General features: G+C 38.3%; 2 protein-coding genes and 1 non-coding gene across 3 annotated transcripts in view; 1 reads left to right on the top strand and 2 right to left on the bottom strand.

Moving 5' to 3' along the window:
* The first annotated feature begins 1,401 nt into the window (after positions 1 to 1,401).
* On the top strand, positions 1,402 to 2,996 carry RRAGA (Ras related GTP binding A). The gene has a single exon (XM_016205485.2). The coding sequence runs from the start codon at positions 1,607 to 1,609 to the stop codon at positions 2,546 to 2,548; it is 942 nt and encodes a 313-aa protein (XP_016060971.1). The 5' UTR covers positions 1,402 to 1,606; the 3' UTR covers positions 2,549 to 2,996.
* Positions 2,997 to 5,469: 2,473 nt separating this feature from the next.
* Positions 5,470 to 17,338, bottom strand: part of HAUS6 (HAUS augmin like complex subunit 6) — a 39,719-nt gene continuing 27,850 nt past the window's right edge. The window contains exons 13-17 of the mRNA XM_016205486.2: positions 14,270 to 14,336; positions 13,779 to 13,964; positions 11,489 to 11,624; positions 9,596 to 10,198; positions 5,470 to 8,359 (exon numbers count right to left, since the gene is read on the bottom strand). Coding sequence (XP_016060972.2) covers positions 8,298 to 8,359; positions 9,596 to 10,198; positions 11,489 to 11,624; positions 13,779 to 13,964; positions 14,270 to 14,336 — 1,054 coding nt within the window. The 3' untranslated portion in view covers positions 5,470 to 8,297. The remainder of the gene's footprint in view (positions 8,360 to 9,595; positions 10,199 to 11,488; positions 11,625 to 13,778; positions 13,965 to 14,269; positions 14,337 to 17,338) is intronic.
* Positions 14,409 to 14,539, bottom strand: LOC148091791 (small Cajal body-specific RNA 8). The gene has a single exon (XR_015715500.1).

The following is a 17,338-nucleotide window of genomic DNA, read 5'->3' as shown; positions in this document are numbered from 1 at the left end:
TTTCACTAAAATCTATGTCAATATCTACTTGCAGCCTATGATGTTAGAGAATATTCTTGGTGACTTAGACTGAAGGTGTTTTAACTTTTAAACATAAAATCATAAATGTTTTTACATTAAAAGAGAAAAGATGGTCTGTATGAGTGAATGTAATATTATTCAGCCTTTAAAAAAAGACATCCTGCCATTTGCAACAATATGGATGAAACTGGAGGACATTATGCTCAGTGAAATAAACCAGACACAGGAAGGAAGGAAAAAAAAGCTTGTGTGATCTCACTTATGCATAGAATCTTTTTAAAAAGAAATCAAATTCATAGCCCAGAGAGTAGAACGGTTAACCAGGGTCAGCAGGTGGGGGGATGGGGAGATAGTGGTCAAAGGTATGAAGTTGCGGTTATGTAGGAGAGAGGAGAGATCTAACCTGCAGCATGAGGAGTAGTTAATACTGTATCGAATGCCGGAAATTTTCTAAGACTGGGTTTCAGATGCTCTCACCACACAGAAAAAAAAAGTAATTATATGAGACGTTCATTAGCTTGACTGTGATCATTTCACTCTGTATTATCCAATCATCATGTTGTACACCTTAAAAACATTACATTTTTTACATAAAATGGCGTTTCATCACTGAATAGATGTGTAGCTTGGCGATGTTGCTTAACCTCCTCTGAGCCTCGATTGGCTCCCTTGAAAATCGGGTTATTTATTCACGGGGTCATTGTGAGGACTGAGCTGATGCACAGGTTCCAGGTTCCAGTTTCCTCGAGCTTTGGAATGCTGGTTACAAACTCTGAAGTCTGAGATTATCCGCAAAGCAGGTAAAGGAGCTTCCGAGTGGGAAAAGCACGAACCTGGCGCCGGGACACAGCCCGGCGGGGACTTACTGCCACGGAGCGCGGCGGCTCTGCGCCATCGCTTAACGTCTCCAGGTCTCACCTCCCCCACCTGCAGAGTTGTGATCGGCCCGGCCCTCGTACTCAGTAAACCAGGGGGCTGGGGGGCCTACCCGGCTGAGGAGTTACCCCTCCGCCGCTCACCTGCCTCCCGCCCGGCCCGCGCCCCGCCCACGCACCCCGCGCCCTTCAGGCCAGTCGTCGTGTGTGAGGGCGCCTTTGGCCGCGAGATGGCAGCATTCTCCCCGGCGAGCACACACCCACCCACCTTTGCAGCCCTAACCCCAACTGGAACAGAACAGAACGCCAGAACCCTGGGTTCCCCTTCTATGTTCTCGTTCGGGCGGCCCCCCGCGCGGTTTCATTGAAAGAGCGGTTTAGTGAAGCTCGTTAGGCTGTGACGGCGGAGCGCCGGAGTTCTCGCGAGATCGCCGCCGGAAGTGGGTGGCAGCGGAGGCGCGGCGGCTCACCTCACCGGAAGGCGAGCGGTTCTCCCGAGCTGTTGCAGCCGTTAGTCCCTCGGCGCTCTCCTCCGAGGCAGCGCTCGCCCCGCCGCGGCCTCGCCAGCCCGAGCTCACGCTTTCGGCTTCCCCGACTGCGCTGCCGCGCGGCCCCGCCTGCGGAGCGCCCGCCGCGCCCGGCCGCTCCCTCCCTCCGCGCTGCAGTGAGGCCGCGCCCTGAGGCCCAGTCCGCGGCGGCTCCGGCGGGTGATGCCAAATACAGCCATGAAGAAAAAGGTGCTGTTGATGGGGAAGAGCGGGTCGGGAAAGACCAGCATGAGGTCGATTATCTTTGCAAATTATATTGCTCGCGACACCCGGCGCCTGGGTGCCACCATCGATGTGGAGCACTCCCACGTCCGCTTTCTGGGCAACCTGGTCCTGAACCTGTGGGACTGTGGCGGTCAGGACACTTTCATGGAAAATTACTTCACCAGCCAGCGAGACAACATCTTCCGTAACGTCGAGGTGCTGATTTACGTGTTTGACGTGGAGAGCCGCGAACTGGAAAAGGACATGCATTATTACCAGTCGTGTCTGGAGGCCATCCTCCAGAACTCGCCTGATGCCAAAATCTTCTGCCTGGTGCACAAAATGGATCTGGTTCAGGAGGACCAGCGTGACCTGATTTTTAAAGAGCGGGAGGAAGACCTGAGGCGTTTGTCTCGCCCCCTGGAGTGCGCTTGTTTTCGAACATCCATCTGGGATGAAACGCTCTACAAAGCCTGGTCCAGTATTGTCTACCAGCTCATTCCCAACGTCCAGCAGCTGGAGATGAACCTAAGGAATTTTGCCCAAATTATCGAGGCCGATGAAGTTCTGCTGTTCGAGAGAGCTACGTTCTTGGTCATTTCCCATTACCAATGCAAAGAGCAGCGCGACGTCCACCGGTTTGAGAAGATCAGCAACATCATTAAGCAGTTCAAGCTAAGCTGCAGTAAATTGGCCGCGTCTTTCCAGAGCATGGAAGTTAGGAATTCTAACTTCGCCGCTTTCATCGACATCTTCACTTCAAACACGTACGTGATGGTGGTGATGTCGGATCCGTCGATCCCGTCTGCAGCTACCCTGATCAACATTCGCAATGCCAGGAAACACTTTGAGAAGCTGGAGAGAGTGGATGGGCCCAAGCACAGCCTCCTCATGCGTTGAATATTGCCAAAAGCTCTTTCTGAAAACGCTGAATTGCCTTCCCCACCTACCCACCCCCCGCATCCTTTTAGTATTCATAACGTCGTGTGCTTAAAAGTGGGCTTTGAAATGTGTGCTGCTTACTACTTCCGTCTCTTTCTTCCCTACTCCCCATTCTTTAAACTTTGGACGCTATTTACTCAGCTATCCAGTAGAGCTTCAAGATGGCCTTTCTGAAAAGTTGGTATGGTGTAACACTAAAGTAGGTGGTGTGTGTGTGTGTGTGTGTGTGTTCTGATTACCTGGTTAATATAGATGTACACATCAAAGCCTTTACAATATCTTCCTGTATTCCTTACAAGATTGCAAAGATGGAATGTTACTATTTTATCAGCAAGGTATTAAAATGCATTTATAAATTCTTCTTGGCTTCAATCATGAATAAACATTTGCTGTTAGCAATTTAAAATACGGTCTTATTTGAAATAATTTGAAGGTGGATGATATGTCTGAAGAATCTTTAGACTAACATGTCATGTTTTGCTTTACTGGTAAATTTGATTTTGTGATCTTAGCCCCCATCACCTTAGGGATGTTTCATAGCAGCTGTAACAATGGTTGAATATTGGCCCTGGAGCTAGACCACCTGAGCTGAGTTTGTAGTCTCTTCACTTACTAGCTCTGTAAACTGGGCCAGGTACTTAATTTTGCTGTGGATTTTTTGGGCATTTTTTTTCCACTCATGTATAAAATATAGGTAAGAATAGCACTACAAAATAGGATGGTTGAAAAGGATTCAATTAAAACATGAAAAGCATTTAGAATGGTGCCTGGCACATAGTACTGTATGTCAGCAATACCACCTACTGAGCCATTCTTTCTCCCCCCACTGCACACACACTCCAGAATTACTTGACATGGAGCCTAGCTAAATATTTGAGCCCTTACTAAATGCCAGGTATTCCTAAATATTTGATGTGCATTTTCTTATTAATCCTCACATGAGATAAATTACTTTTATCTCTGTTTTAATAGATGAGAAAACAGGTATCACCTAATTCAGCTGAACATAGGCAATATGATTACAGATCCTCCCCCTTTACTATTACATCCTACCACTTATTCCACTGATGAAAGTGTTAATCATAAAAATCCTAGCTTTTTTAAGTGTACATTATTTTACATAATTCCCCTAATTTTACAGATGGGGGAAACTGAAGCCCAGGAAGTTCAGTGATTTCTCAGTGTTTCACTCGCTTTGGGCAAGATCATTTTTCCATCTGTATTTGTCTGGAAATTGGATTAATATTGAATCAGACTCTTAGATTCTAACTACTTTGAGGGAAGGATAAGCTTCCTAATTTGGATTGGCAATGTGGTAAAGTGAAATCAGAAGACACAGTGTCCCTTTCCAGCTGCCTTTAGGATTGCTTTAAATGCAATCTACATATTTTGGAGCCAAAAAACCTCTCACCTCTTATTTTACAAATGAGACATAAGCTCTATATATAGATTAAATATAAGCAGTAGGACTTTAGAATTTCCAAGGCTTTATAAAGTTAACATTTTTTAAACCCTTTTATAGCAGCAGCCATGGATGACAAGGTCCTATCTGTGAAGAGCAAGAAGGTAACCAGATGTAAGTAATTAAATTCATCTACTTGGAGCCTTTGACAATAAGTTAGTATAAAGACTCCAGATGAAAAAACTCTGGAGGTATAAATGTACTTTTTAAAATACATTTAGTGACTAGTAATTAAAATGGCAGTAACAAAATGCTTTTATCAATCACTGAATCTCTCAAATTTCTGATCAAGTTACTGATGTGATCATTTTATGATTTGAAAGGCATGGTTCTTTTTGATAAAGGAAATTTCAGAGCTAAGTGGTATAATATTGAATGCTTATTCGAGACTAGAGTATGAAGAACATATGTACAAATAGTCCCATAGAGGACTCAAATATTTTAAATTTAGGATGTAGGCTTGACATTCACAGTGCCTGAGGCGAAAGAGCAACTATGCATCTGCAACATAATGTGAAAGGGAACTTCACGTTAGCAGATACTTTCCTTACATTGAGGAGTGTCCTTAAACATTTTTTTTAATTTTAGTATACTCAGAGTAGGGAAAAAATAGGGTTTCCTTTTATACAGGTCTCAAGAATTCCTACTTTTCCTTTAGATAAAATTCACTTTGCCCTGGCCAGCTAGCTCAGTTGGTTAGTGTCATCCTGATATGCCAAGGTTGTGGGTTTGATCCACAGTCGGGGAATCAACCAATGAATGCATAAATAAGTGGAACAAATCGATGTTTCTCTCTCCCCCTCTCAAAAAAAAAAAAAAAATCATGGTTAAGAAACACATGATAAAGAATGGTTTCAAAATATTTGTATTTTTGTTTTGTTAAATTAACCCGAAACGTTTTTTTTAACCTCAAGTATTTATTCCACTTGATAACATTTTTCATGTTAAGTAACATTACATGCTTGTCCTCTTTAAACATTTAAAATAACTAGGACATTTGCACATTATCTGAAGTTTCAAGTTGACAAGCCAGTTTGCACTTTATTTTATGAATAGTGACTAAAACAAGATACAGTCTGTGTAATCTACGAACGTAATGAGAAAAGGTACATTTGCAGCAATAAAGTAGCCACCTTTACCATTAATTCCATCACAGAAGAGGCAAAGATGACAATTCCAATTCTTCAATATTTGCCTTGGAGTCTATGTGTATACACACACACATTTATATGGGCATATATACATATGTCTGTAAGTATATAATGGGTGTATCTGGAGAGAACATATAACAACCATGAGAAAATATAAAAGCAATAAATGAAAAACACCAAGGGAACAAAATTAAGATAAACCACAGATTTCAGAAAAGGTTAGGCCCATGGACATGGAATGGGGACATTAAGACTTCTACCTTGAAGGTAGAATTGACATTTGTTCTGAGCCCAAAGGGACAGCTATCATGACAAGGTGGGAGACAAAGGGAAAGTATTCCAGCTTCAGAATTGTGAATTAAGATTTCTAAAGACCCATGCTCACCAAAGCATTTCAGTAAAAAAATGATCATAGTGGAAGGGGGAAGAGAGGAATTTACATAGGGGACTTAATATGCTTTATTTGAACTCTATTCTGGAATTAGCAATAGAATGGTATTTTAAACAAAGAAGTGGCATGATCAGAGCAGGCCCTTAAAGTCAAAAGACAGCTATGCAGGCAATAGTGGATAGGGACGACTAAAGACAGTCATAAAATGGTTTAGGAGAAAGTTGTAAATTTGAGATATTTTTGTACACTACTGGCATGCAAAGGACAGGAAACTGCCAAAAGCTCTCAGCCTATCACAGGTATGACTCAAGGATGTGGTTTTTGTAAATCCATAATGCCTAGAAAAATTTTGATCTTTTGAGTCTCAATAATTAAGGCCCTCCGATAGTTAACTGAACTTGAGCTTCCTTATGAGACAAGTTAACAATCTCTAAGTACTATATATATACTAAGGTACCCCAGAGCTAAGGTACTCCTAGCAGTGGTTCTTTTCTTCTGTAGAGAAACTGATTTGTTTCACTTATTTATGCATTCATTGGTTGATTCTTGAATGTGCTCTGACTGGGGATCAAACCCTCAACCTTAGCATATTGGAACAATGCTCTAACTGACCTACCCAGCCAGGGCTAGTTCTTAAGCTTTTTAGTATGATAATTACCGAGGAAGCGTATTTAAAATGCAGATTCCAAACCCCCATTTTATACCTATAGAATCTATATTTTTTAAGATGTATCTATCCCAGATGATTCCTTGAGTCTATCTTAGACAAGTCATTTAAGCTCCCTAGTTTCAGGTCATCTGTGAAATAGGTATAACAATCACTATCTTAAGTTATAAGAATTAAATGAAACTATATGTATTGTGTCTAGGAATGACATTAATTTTAGATTTACAGATACTGAGTTTTCTTAGGACAGACTAGAGAACTTAGTTCCCCAGTATACCTGCAGAGTCCCTTATTTGTTGTGTTAATAAAGGAACATAGCACCTTAAGAGAATTTTTTCCTTTATTTTTTCCACTGCAAATATGTGCTTTTTTCTCTTTTCTCAGACTGGCCTTCAAACTGGGATTAAGCAAACAATTTAGAAATAGCCCAAAATGAGTGAAAGAAAACTATTAAGCCCCTCTACTTCCAGAACTCTCCCCTTCCCTTTCCTCCTCTCTGCCAGTTTCTTGGCGTAGTTTTGATGGTTAAGAGTTGGGGCAAGATAGAGGGGTACTGTTGGTGCTATCACCTTCAAGTGTGTGCTCATTCCTCCTAGTTCATAGAGGGCCATGGCATGTATTCACCTGGATTCTAGAGACAAGCCCTTTTCTTGGCCAGAGTCCATGACTGAGTGAGGCAGGATTCTGTACAAGAGGCCTCACATCTGACTCCACTCCTGAGCCATATCCCATTGTCCTGGCCTTTTAGTTACTTGTGGTTTATTCAGGAAGGAAAATAGGGTGAAATCCCAGCTTCACCAGCTTAGCTGTGTGACACTAAACAAGTTATTTAACCCCAAATTCAGTTTTCTCAAGTTATTTTGCAGCTATTCTGTAGGCTGTGGGTAACTGATGGTTTTGAGGAAGAAAGTAGTGTATGCTGTGGGTAACTGATGGTTTTGAGGAAGAAAGTAATACAATCAAAATTAGCTCTTTTCCCACAAAGCAGTGCCCCCCCCAAAAAACAATAAACACAAATTTTTTAATTTACATTCTTCTGTTAAAGTATAAAACTAGGATTAAATTCTCAGTCTAAATTAGACTAAATATAAATCCGCTGCACAACCCATTGAATGGATTTATAGTTTGATAGTGTTCCTTAAAAGTGTCTAGTCATCTTCTTCCATCTTTTTCCTTTTTATTAAGTCTCTGCTCCAGTCTTTACTTATCACATGCACTTTATTCCATGAAACATCATTTTCAGGATCAACCTACTTGAATAACCAATCATGAAGCCTGTTTAGAGCTTTCCAAACTTAAATTTGGTCCTTTTGACTACACATCTCAAGGCACTATTTTCTCGTGGTTTTTTTTGGTTAGTACCAGAATGTTCCATTAAGAAACAATAAAAGTTATGTATTTCCCTAAAATGAAAGATAAGTGTATTCAATGGCTATTATGTTAACCACATAACAAATGTATACCAAAAACTACTCATCCTTATGTTAACCTTATAAATTTAACAACTATTTTGCCATTTTCTTAATGCTTACAAGATTTAAGAAATCAAAATGGCTTCACATAACTTGATGTTTACTTTCCAGATACTTCACATTTCAACCCCATATCCATACTTCTCTTACCTAAAAACATTAGAAGAAGCTAAAGGGAATTATTTAAGACTTTTTAGACCTTGAAAAAGAGTTCCAGTGTATATTTAAATTATAAGTCAGGTTTTTCTTAATTTTTTTAGCTTTTTTTCCCCAGTTACCATTTATGCCCTGATACCCTTCTCCACCTCTACCCACCCCTATAAGTCTGGGGCATTTTTGTTTGTTTTTTTGTGTTTTTATTGATTTGAGAGAGAGGAAGGGAGAGGGAGAGAAAAACACCAATGTGAGAAACTGATTTGCTGCCTCCTGCATACCCCCTACTGGGGATCGAACTGGTAACCTCGGTGCATGGGAGGATACTCAACCAACTGAGCAACACCAGCCAGCGCTATATGTCTGTTTTTAAATCAACTTGCTTCTACTGAAGTGTGCATCACAGGTAAATTATCTCTTCAAGTCAGACAAGGATTCTTTTGCATCAAGGCTCTTATTCAAGATTTCTGCTTCTGCAAAATTGATTTTTAAAAAGAGAAAAGGATAAGCAAACATTACCAAAAAAATAAAGTAGGACAGATTCCACGTAGTAGCAAATATCACTCTGCTTAAGTAAAAAGTTCACGTACAGATAATTTAACTACAATAAAATTACCATTATTCTCACTGAGGTATTCTCCAGATACTCTCCAGAGAATATCAATATATCCCTCTTAGAATACTTTTCAACATACCAGTGTTTAATTATCATGGGGAAACCAGTGTAAGATTATAATGAATTATCACCAGATCTATATCTATTCTAACATGCTTTAAGGGCAGGTTTTTTTAACTCTTTAAGATGAAAAATGTCAAACATATAATAAAAGTGAAGAGAATTATGATTAACCCAATGTATAACTATTAATGGGTTAAACTGTGTTCCCCAAACAGATATGTCGAAGTTTTAACCCCGGGACCTCAGAATGTGGCCTTATTAGACCAGGGTTATTGCAGATATGGTCAGTTAAGGTGAGGTCACTCTGGAGTACGGTGGACCTTTAATCTACACGACTGGTGTCCTTATAAGAAAGTACACAGACACACAAGGGGAAACTGCCATATGAAGAGGGAGGCAGAGAGATGATAGTTATGCTGCCACAAGCCAAAGAACGCCTGGGGCTACCAGAAGCTAGAAGAGGCAAGGATCTTCTTCCTCTGGTAGCTTCAGAGGGAACATGGTTCTTGCCAATACCTTGATGCTGTTTTGCAGCCTCCAGAACTTACTGTCTGCAGAGACAATTTCTGTTTTAAGCCACTCAGTCTGTGGTACTGCTTTTGCAGCCCTAGGAAACTAATACACTGACCTTACTTGTTTTATTACCCCACCTGCACCAAATTTATTTCAAAGCAAATCACAGATACTATATTTAACAGTGTTTCTCAACTTTTTTAGAACCATCTTCCACTAGCTAAGATTTTGACTAAATTTCCTTTTATTAGATTGTATTACAAAAGAAATAGGTTACAGATTTTTTGTTTCATTTTCAAACCCTGTCCCATACTAATTGTAAACTGTATACACACCACTAGAGATTCTGAAAGTACCCATAACAGTGATGGGTTCACTCTTCTCATCCTAGCCAAAAGAATGAGGAGCACATTTTGTCATATTAACAAAGATCATGTAGCATTCACTGTATATTATTTTTATGAGAAGTTGAGAGAAAACTTCAGCAGGTTAAGTGCACGGGTCTATTTAATCTTACCTTTTAAATCAGGTAGAAGTTCTCCAAGACTACATGGTGTTGTGGTCCTCGATCTTTGTTCCACTGGAGAAAACTTAATCAGTGGTGAAAGAGACTGTTTTCTTTCGCCAAGGGACGTGTGTAAAGATGGTTTTGTACAGTCAGTGTGCAAATCCTGAGTGTCCAGAAGGTTAAATATATCATCTATTTGCATGTTTTGAGGAGCAGGGCTAAATTCGGGTTTGTGTCTTTCAGGTGTTTCAGAATTAGAGAGGTAAGTTTCTTCATTTTTCTTGATAAGAGATTTTTTCAGAGCCTCATATCTACTGTAAATAGACTGTAAACGGGAGTCTGATTTTGGAGTAGTCTGTTTTGTCCCCACAACATCTTCTGGAAAAATGCTACTGTGCATAGGACTATTTGGTTCCAGTTTAAAATTGGCCTCTGTACTACTGGAGCTATTAAGACTTAAATGACCAACTTCTTCTGGAAGAGTTTCATGTAATATGCCAAAATCAATATCCTTAAAACCTTCTGTATGTTCAGTATCCATTTGAATTGATTCTGTACTTCTGTTATCTTCCATTTCAACAGCTTTTCTCCATGAGCTCCTAATATCACTGACTAATTAAACAAAGGGGGGGGGTGGAAAAAACACAATTTACCAATGTTCCCAAACACAGCATACAAGTAAACATTTCATTTCTAGTGCTCAAGATAAAACTACTGAGTATATGTTCCACAGATATGTTGGTTGGATGACAAAGCTCCACAATAAACCAAAGCCCAACAAGATCAAAGAACTCCATCTCCAACTGATCACACACAAATAACAAAAGCTCTTCCGGAAATGTGCATATAGTTTCACATAGCACATACAAATTGCATGTATCAAAAAGATATCTGGCCCAGCCGGGCGTGGCTCAGCGACTGAGCGTCGACCTAGGATCCAGGCGGATCGGGGTTCGATTCCCAGATAGGGCACATGCCCCGGTTGCGGGCTCGATCCACAGTCGGGGGCATGCAGGAGGCAGCCGATCAATGACTCATCATTAATGTTTCTCTCTCTCTATCCCTCTCCTTTCCTCTCTCTAAAATCAATAAAGATATATTTAAAAATAAAAATATCTGGCCAGGGTTCAGCCAACTTTTTCTGTCAAGGACCAGATAGTAATATTTTAGGTTTTGCAGGCCATCTGGTCTATGGCAACTATTCAACTCTGCCATTGTAGCATGAAACCATCCATAAACAACATGTCGATAAACAAGCAAGGTTGTGTTCAATACAACTTTATTTACAAAAACACAGGACAGTGTGTTACGCTGTGGCTAGGTTCAATGTGAATTGAATCAATTTAAATTTGAATATATCATTTCTAGCAGCAAAAGGGAAATCATAATCACTCAACCAGGATGATGTGCCTATATCAGGACAATATCAGAACTTTACCTACTCAAATTATAGGTTATAAGAAAAATGTATTGGGCATTCTGGTAGCTTAGGAGGGGTAGAAAAGATCTCTGAACACAGTTTTTGGCTGATGCTACTGGTTGTTGACTGGAAGATCACAGCCTCTATACTCTATAAATGTTGATCATAGATCAGAAGTGAAGGCAGAGGGTTTTTTTAAGTGATTAACTAAAGTATTTTCCAGGAAAAAGCCAAGTAAAACAAAAACAAAATTGTACAGTGTCAGGGAAAAATAATGGTACAGAAGAGGACTGCCATATAAGTGAGAGTGCCCACATGTTATGGTTCAATAAAAGTCCCTTACATCAAAACAAAGACCCACTGCCACTAACCTTAAAGTAAAAGAGTTTTAAAGTGAGGTTCCAGAAGATTTGTCAGACCATGTTCTAACAACAGTAATGTCTAAAAAAGAAAATAAGTGAAAGAAAGCATTATTAACTTACTCAAGTTTTCTGGAGTTCGGGGAATTTGGTTCCTTGTTAAGAACGGGTTAGAAACTAGAGAGTCAATCAGTTCCTCTAATTTTACTTCTTTTCCCGTAGAGGGCTGTGGTGAATCAGATAATACTGTCCTCACAACCTAAAACAGAAAAGGAAAAGTAAAGCAAAAATTGCCCCAAAATTAAGCCCATCGGCAGAATGCAACAAAAGCCCTGATGATAACAGAAAGCACTTCACAGTCAGCAGCCCTCCCACTGCAGATAGCACAAAAGTAAGCTCAACAGTGTAGCTCCCAGATACTCCCTAGAGACTATCTAGGCACAATCCTTATAAGACAGCGATTTTCAACCTTTTTCATTTCATGGCACACAAACCAATTACTAAAATTCTGCGGCACACCAAGAAATATATTTTATGCCAATATGACAAAAAAAAATAGATATAACTTTGATTCATTCGCACCAGATGGCTATTGTTGTATTGACTGTTATCATTTTTTTATTTGACAACCTAAGGGAAGAGAGGTCAGTGTCCCTGACTAAATAGTCAGGTATAGCATGTTTTAAAATTTTTGTGGCACACCAGTTGAAAATTGCTGCTATAATGTAAAATCAAACACAAAACTGTTTCCTCCCTTATCTTAAATGGATATGCTATAATAAAGGAGAGAATAGAAGATTAGAGGTAGTTCTGACTACACAGTGACCTAAAACTATCTGTAACACCAGTGAACTTAACAAGTCTGTATCTGCTAACATGACTAGTTTTAAAGCAAGCGGATTCTTAATTATAAACCATTTGCACAGTAACACTTCTATTAATAAGCAATACATTCTGACAACATATTTCTTTGCCAGAAACCTCCTTATCAAATATAAATTAGTGAACAAGGCATAGATGCATTATAAAATAAAGAAAACAATGTATACAATATGAAAATAGCACTCTATGTTAATTAAATGTGAATAAATCCAGAAAAAATATGCCAATTAAAATATCTGCCCCTTGAAATTCCTAAAAAACAAATTTCTAACACTCATAATCAAATTGATCTGCACTTACCCTCCCCTGTAAAAACAGAGGGCTTTTTAGGATTCGAACACTAAATATTCCTTGTCACAAACACTATTAAATAAGATTCATTTCATTTTCAGAGCTTTATGAGATTTTTAGGACTCTCCTCTTCCATCCCATCCCATTCCACTGCTACTATAAATACTTTTAACCAGAATATGTGCCTTTCATATCAGGAAAGAAAAAAAGACTGACCATCTTTTCTGTACTGTAATCAACTAACAAAGAAAATAATGTAACTTTAGAAATTTAACAATATTTAGAGCCCGGCCGGTGTGGTCCAGTGGTTGAGTGTCGACCTATGAACCAGGAGGTCATGGTTCATTCCCAGTCAGGGCACATGCCTGGGTTGCATGCTCCATCCCCATAGGGGGGCAAGCAGGAGGCAACTGATCAATGACTCTCTCATCAACGATGTTTCTATCTCTCTCTCTCGTGCTCCCTTCCTCTCTCTAAAATCATATAATATTTTTTCTTTTTAAAAAGAAGAACAGCCCGGCCGGGCGTGACTCAGCGGTTGAGCATCGACCTAGGATCCAGGCGATCAGGATTCGATTCCCAGTCAGGGCACATGCCCGGGTTGCGGGCTCAATCAATGACTCTCTCATCATTGATGTTTCTATCGCTCTCTCTCTCCCTCTCCTTTCTGCTCTCTGAAATCAATAAAGATATATTAAAAAATATATAAAAATAAAAAAAATAAAAAGAACAACATTAAGTTATGAAAACCTAGATCATGAACAATGATACACTTAATTATTTTTGAAATATTTAGAAAGCAGGACAAAAACCTTTAATCACTGATAATATATTAGTCTTTGTTCTAATATTCAAAAAAAAAGAAGCTCAGCTAAGTAACAAATAACATTCATGGAATATTTTAATAGAGCATAGCCATTGGGTATATTTACCCAACAACTGAGATATAATGGTTAAGTCCAAAAATATCATACATGTATTATTTATACTTTTGGATATTTATAGGATGGAACATGAGTTCTAAACCATGGAGGTAATCTTAACTAAATAAGTTTATATGAAATCTATTTCTACTTTTGGGGAGAATCAATTTTGCTTTATCCATGACTTTTATTATCTGTGAATTCCTCTCTCAAATTTTCCCCAGTAAATCAATAATTAACTGTATTTCAATTTCAATCACAATACTATAGAGAAAATAATAGATAGTTCAGTACACTTTTCACAATCTTTTTCTAACCTCTTCTGCCAGATGATCTTTCTCTTTTTGGAATGGATCAATTTTTTTAACTGGCAGAGGCCCTCCAAATGCACTACTCTCTGTATTCTTTGCAATATATGATGATGGAAAGTCTTCCCCTTCACACTCTGGTGTTTTCTTAGAAATTGTTTCAGTTTTTTCTCTAGATGTTCTCATCTTCATGTCCTGAAGAAGACAGATATATAATGTTAAAACCTTAATAATCATGCCTGATTTTCATAGAGGTTCTTGAGTTATCATGAACCTACATAAGTTTATTAACATTACTGTGAATTTATATGTTCACTGGCACAATTAAATAATTCCAATATTCCCATTTAGAAGCAACAGGGACTATGTAAATCAAAATGGTACATAATGTGCAAATACTAGGAAAAGTGAAAATAAAATTTTAATTTAATTGGGGTATCAACAAAAATAAATATTTTACCCTAAGTATGACCAGAATTAAAAATTGTTTTAAAATGTACCTTTTCAAATATTGTAACATTGCTTCCATCTGATGATGCAACTGGCTGCAACCCAGGAAAAGCAGGGCTAAAAGGGAAAAATCCAAGTTATGAGTAAGAAAAAATCCAATTCACTTTATGTATCTGAATATTCTTTAAAAACTGTCTGCCCCGTATCTGTCCGTTACGATTTCTCTCAATTCGTCCCGGTCATCAAAAGGCAGTTTATTCTAGGGAGGTATGGTGACAATTAGAGCAGGACTGCAGCCCAATTTGTGTATCGGCCTCCCAAATTATAAGCATTTGCCTTACCTGCTACATATTTTAAGTTGTCAGCATTTTTTACAAGGATTAAAAGACTTGATGAACACTCAAAAACTTAAGTAAAGGATAAGAACAAATTCAATTAATTAGAACTGCATTATTACAACACCCTCAGTCTTCAGATCACAGAATTTCATTGTAGCAGACTTTCTTTTAAGATTCTTTTGATATTTCATGACTAAAATCAGTATCTCTTATGCTGCATTTTCCTCTATAGCAAATACATTACACTTACAATAGTCATAGGTTATTCAATTTGCTTGCTGCATTCTACACATAGTATTCCTTAATTTCTTAGATTCCCTTGTCCCTTTGAATAAACATCAAAACCTTATGCATCTTTTCATTATAATTATAAAATAAGTTATTAAATTTCTGAAGCCTTCAAAGCAATGATAATTTTAATTGTTTATCTTCATCTTGAAAGAACTTTCTAATTCAGTCATGGACTGGGTCTTCTTGTGGCCAAAAGCTTTTCTATTCTAGTTTATATGAAAGGTAGGATTACCAGAGACCACTTTTCAACATCAACCATGTCAGTGCTTTACTTTCTGTTCATAGCCAGAAGTATAAAATTAACAGCTTTGCAAATATTTTATAAAATAGCAAATATGCTCTGTCAAATTTTTTCAAATATGCCCTTTTTGGAATTATCATCTACCTTCCAAACAATTCAAAATCACTGAAATTGCTCGAGCTTCAGCTTCACCTCAGCAGGATATAATCTACATATCAAAGGCAAAAGTTAACTATCTACTGCAATTTTATTTTAATTTTTCCAAAAACTAAACATTAAAATAATCAAAAGCCTTGTGAAGCAGGGCCAGCAATCTATGCACCAAGGCCACTAAGATGCCATTATGAGATGGTGAGCTCCTTGAAGACAAAGACTATGTCTTTCCAAAGGCTGCTCCCAGGGGCTAACACAGTACCTGATACTTGGTAGTGTAATACATAGTTGTAACTGATTGATGGATTAACTAATTATCAGTCAGTGTCACTTGAGGATGAGGTTCTACGGCTGCCATCAAACTTTTCTATTTGAATCATTCTTGCAGAGGCTCATACGAGAAAAATGGAAATATATTCTATATATTCTCTCATTTCTCAATTGGCAACATGAAATTAGCACTCTTAACATCTCAATCTAAGGCAACTTTAAAGCAGCCCAGGCTCAGCACTTACTCTCTACTGGCCATGCCAAAACTGAGACCCATGAAATCCTAGCACGTAACAGGTCAAAAGAAAGAGTACTGATCCCATCATGGGAATTTTTCCTAGGAAAGAGCACTTCCAAAAGAAAAAAAGATCACATGCCTTTTATTATTTTTTTATGTTTTTATTGATTTTTAGAGAGAGAGGAAGGGGGGGAGAGAAACAGAGAAGCATCAATGTGAGAGAGAAACATCAATCAGCTGCCCGCTGCAAGCCCCCTATCGGGGATGGAGCCCACAACCAGGGCATGTGTGCCCTGACTGGAAATCAAACTGGTGGCCAACCTCTTTGTGTGTGGCAGTGCTCGACCAATTAAGCCACACCAGCCAGGGCAACATGCTTTTTATAGTAGCAAAAATTTTGAGAAAAACCTAAGTCTAAAAATAAAATGTAACAAAGCCATTATAAGTGAAATTTGGTAATATAATGTTAAGTAAACATACATACATACATTTAAAAATTGCATTTATGCTATGTCAATGTTTAGAAAATTTTGTATTTTAGAATATAAAACTATATCCATGCTTTGATTAGAACTAAATTTATGATTGTAAAGAAAGCCTAAAAAGACCCTGGTTGGGTAGCTCAGTTGGTTAGAGCATCATCCCAATACACCAAGGTTGAAGGTTTGATCCTTGTCAGGGCACTTAAAAAAATAAAGAAAAAAATAAAGCCTAAAAAAAGAACTTGAGGAAAAACCCTGTCAAGTGATTTGTTAGAATTGTTAGCTAATAATTTTTCATTTTTATTTGCTGTTGTTTTTACAATATATCTACAATGAACAGAAATAATAAACAGAATTATAAAAAGAAAAAGATATAATATTGGAATTCAATTTCTAAGACTAGGGATGTTTAGTTGACAGGCATGCAAGATCTTTGAAATGCCATAAAGGAGAAACTGTAGAGGTTAAAGGTCTAAAAAGAACTGCATCACCACTACTAGAAATATGGAACCCTCCCTTCCAGAAACCATTGCAAAGAAAGTTAGTGTCCACAGTGTACATAAGCACAGGCACCATCAATCACTGAATTCTAGTTTTAAGTACAGTGAAGCCTCCATCAGCTCACTCCGACCAAAACCAGCCATGAGATTTATGGAGAACACTACTTATATTTTAGTACCTGTAAATGACAACTCCATGCCAAAGTACTAATAACACACTCTAAAAACTACACTCCTCCCATGCTTTTACATGAACAGTTGTATTGATCATATCCACATATGAATTTCCCAGTTAACTACATTGATACTGATATAAGATGATGCCAATACAAATATTTAGTATAATAGCTGAACTACACGCAAAAAAGGTATTATTTTCTTTAAATACAGTCTACTCTCATTACACATTACTAATGAAATATTTTATTACAAAATACCATTTACAGTAAAGAATTCTGAGCCAGTTTATTTATCCCAGTAACAGCTGTCTTCTGCTATCAAGCAGTAATATTCTTTCATATCCCATTAAGCATTTATCCCTCGTCACCAAAAGCCTTCCCCTCCCTCCCATCAAAAAACCAACCTATAATTAAAATATCTAAAGAT

Source organism: Miniopterus natalensis, chromosome 12 (genome assembly GCF_054644295.1).
Source record: "Miniopterus natalensis isolate mMinNat1 chromosome 12, mMinNat1.hap1, whole genome shotgun sequence".
Lineage (NCBI taxonomy): Eukaryota > Metazoa > Chordata > Mammalia > Chiroptera > Miniopteridae > Miniopterus > Miniopterus natalensis.
Note: the sequence above shows the minus strand (reverse complement) of the source record. Positions and strands in the feature narration are given on the sequence as shown.

What these genes read in the sequence shown, in the direction of transcription:
- RRAGA (XM_016205485.2), top strand. Translation starts at nt 1,607, where the DNA reads ATGCCAAATACAGCCATGAAGAAAAAGGTGCTGTTGATGGGGAAGAGC.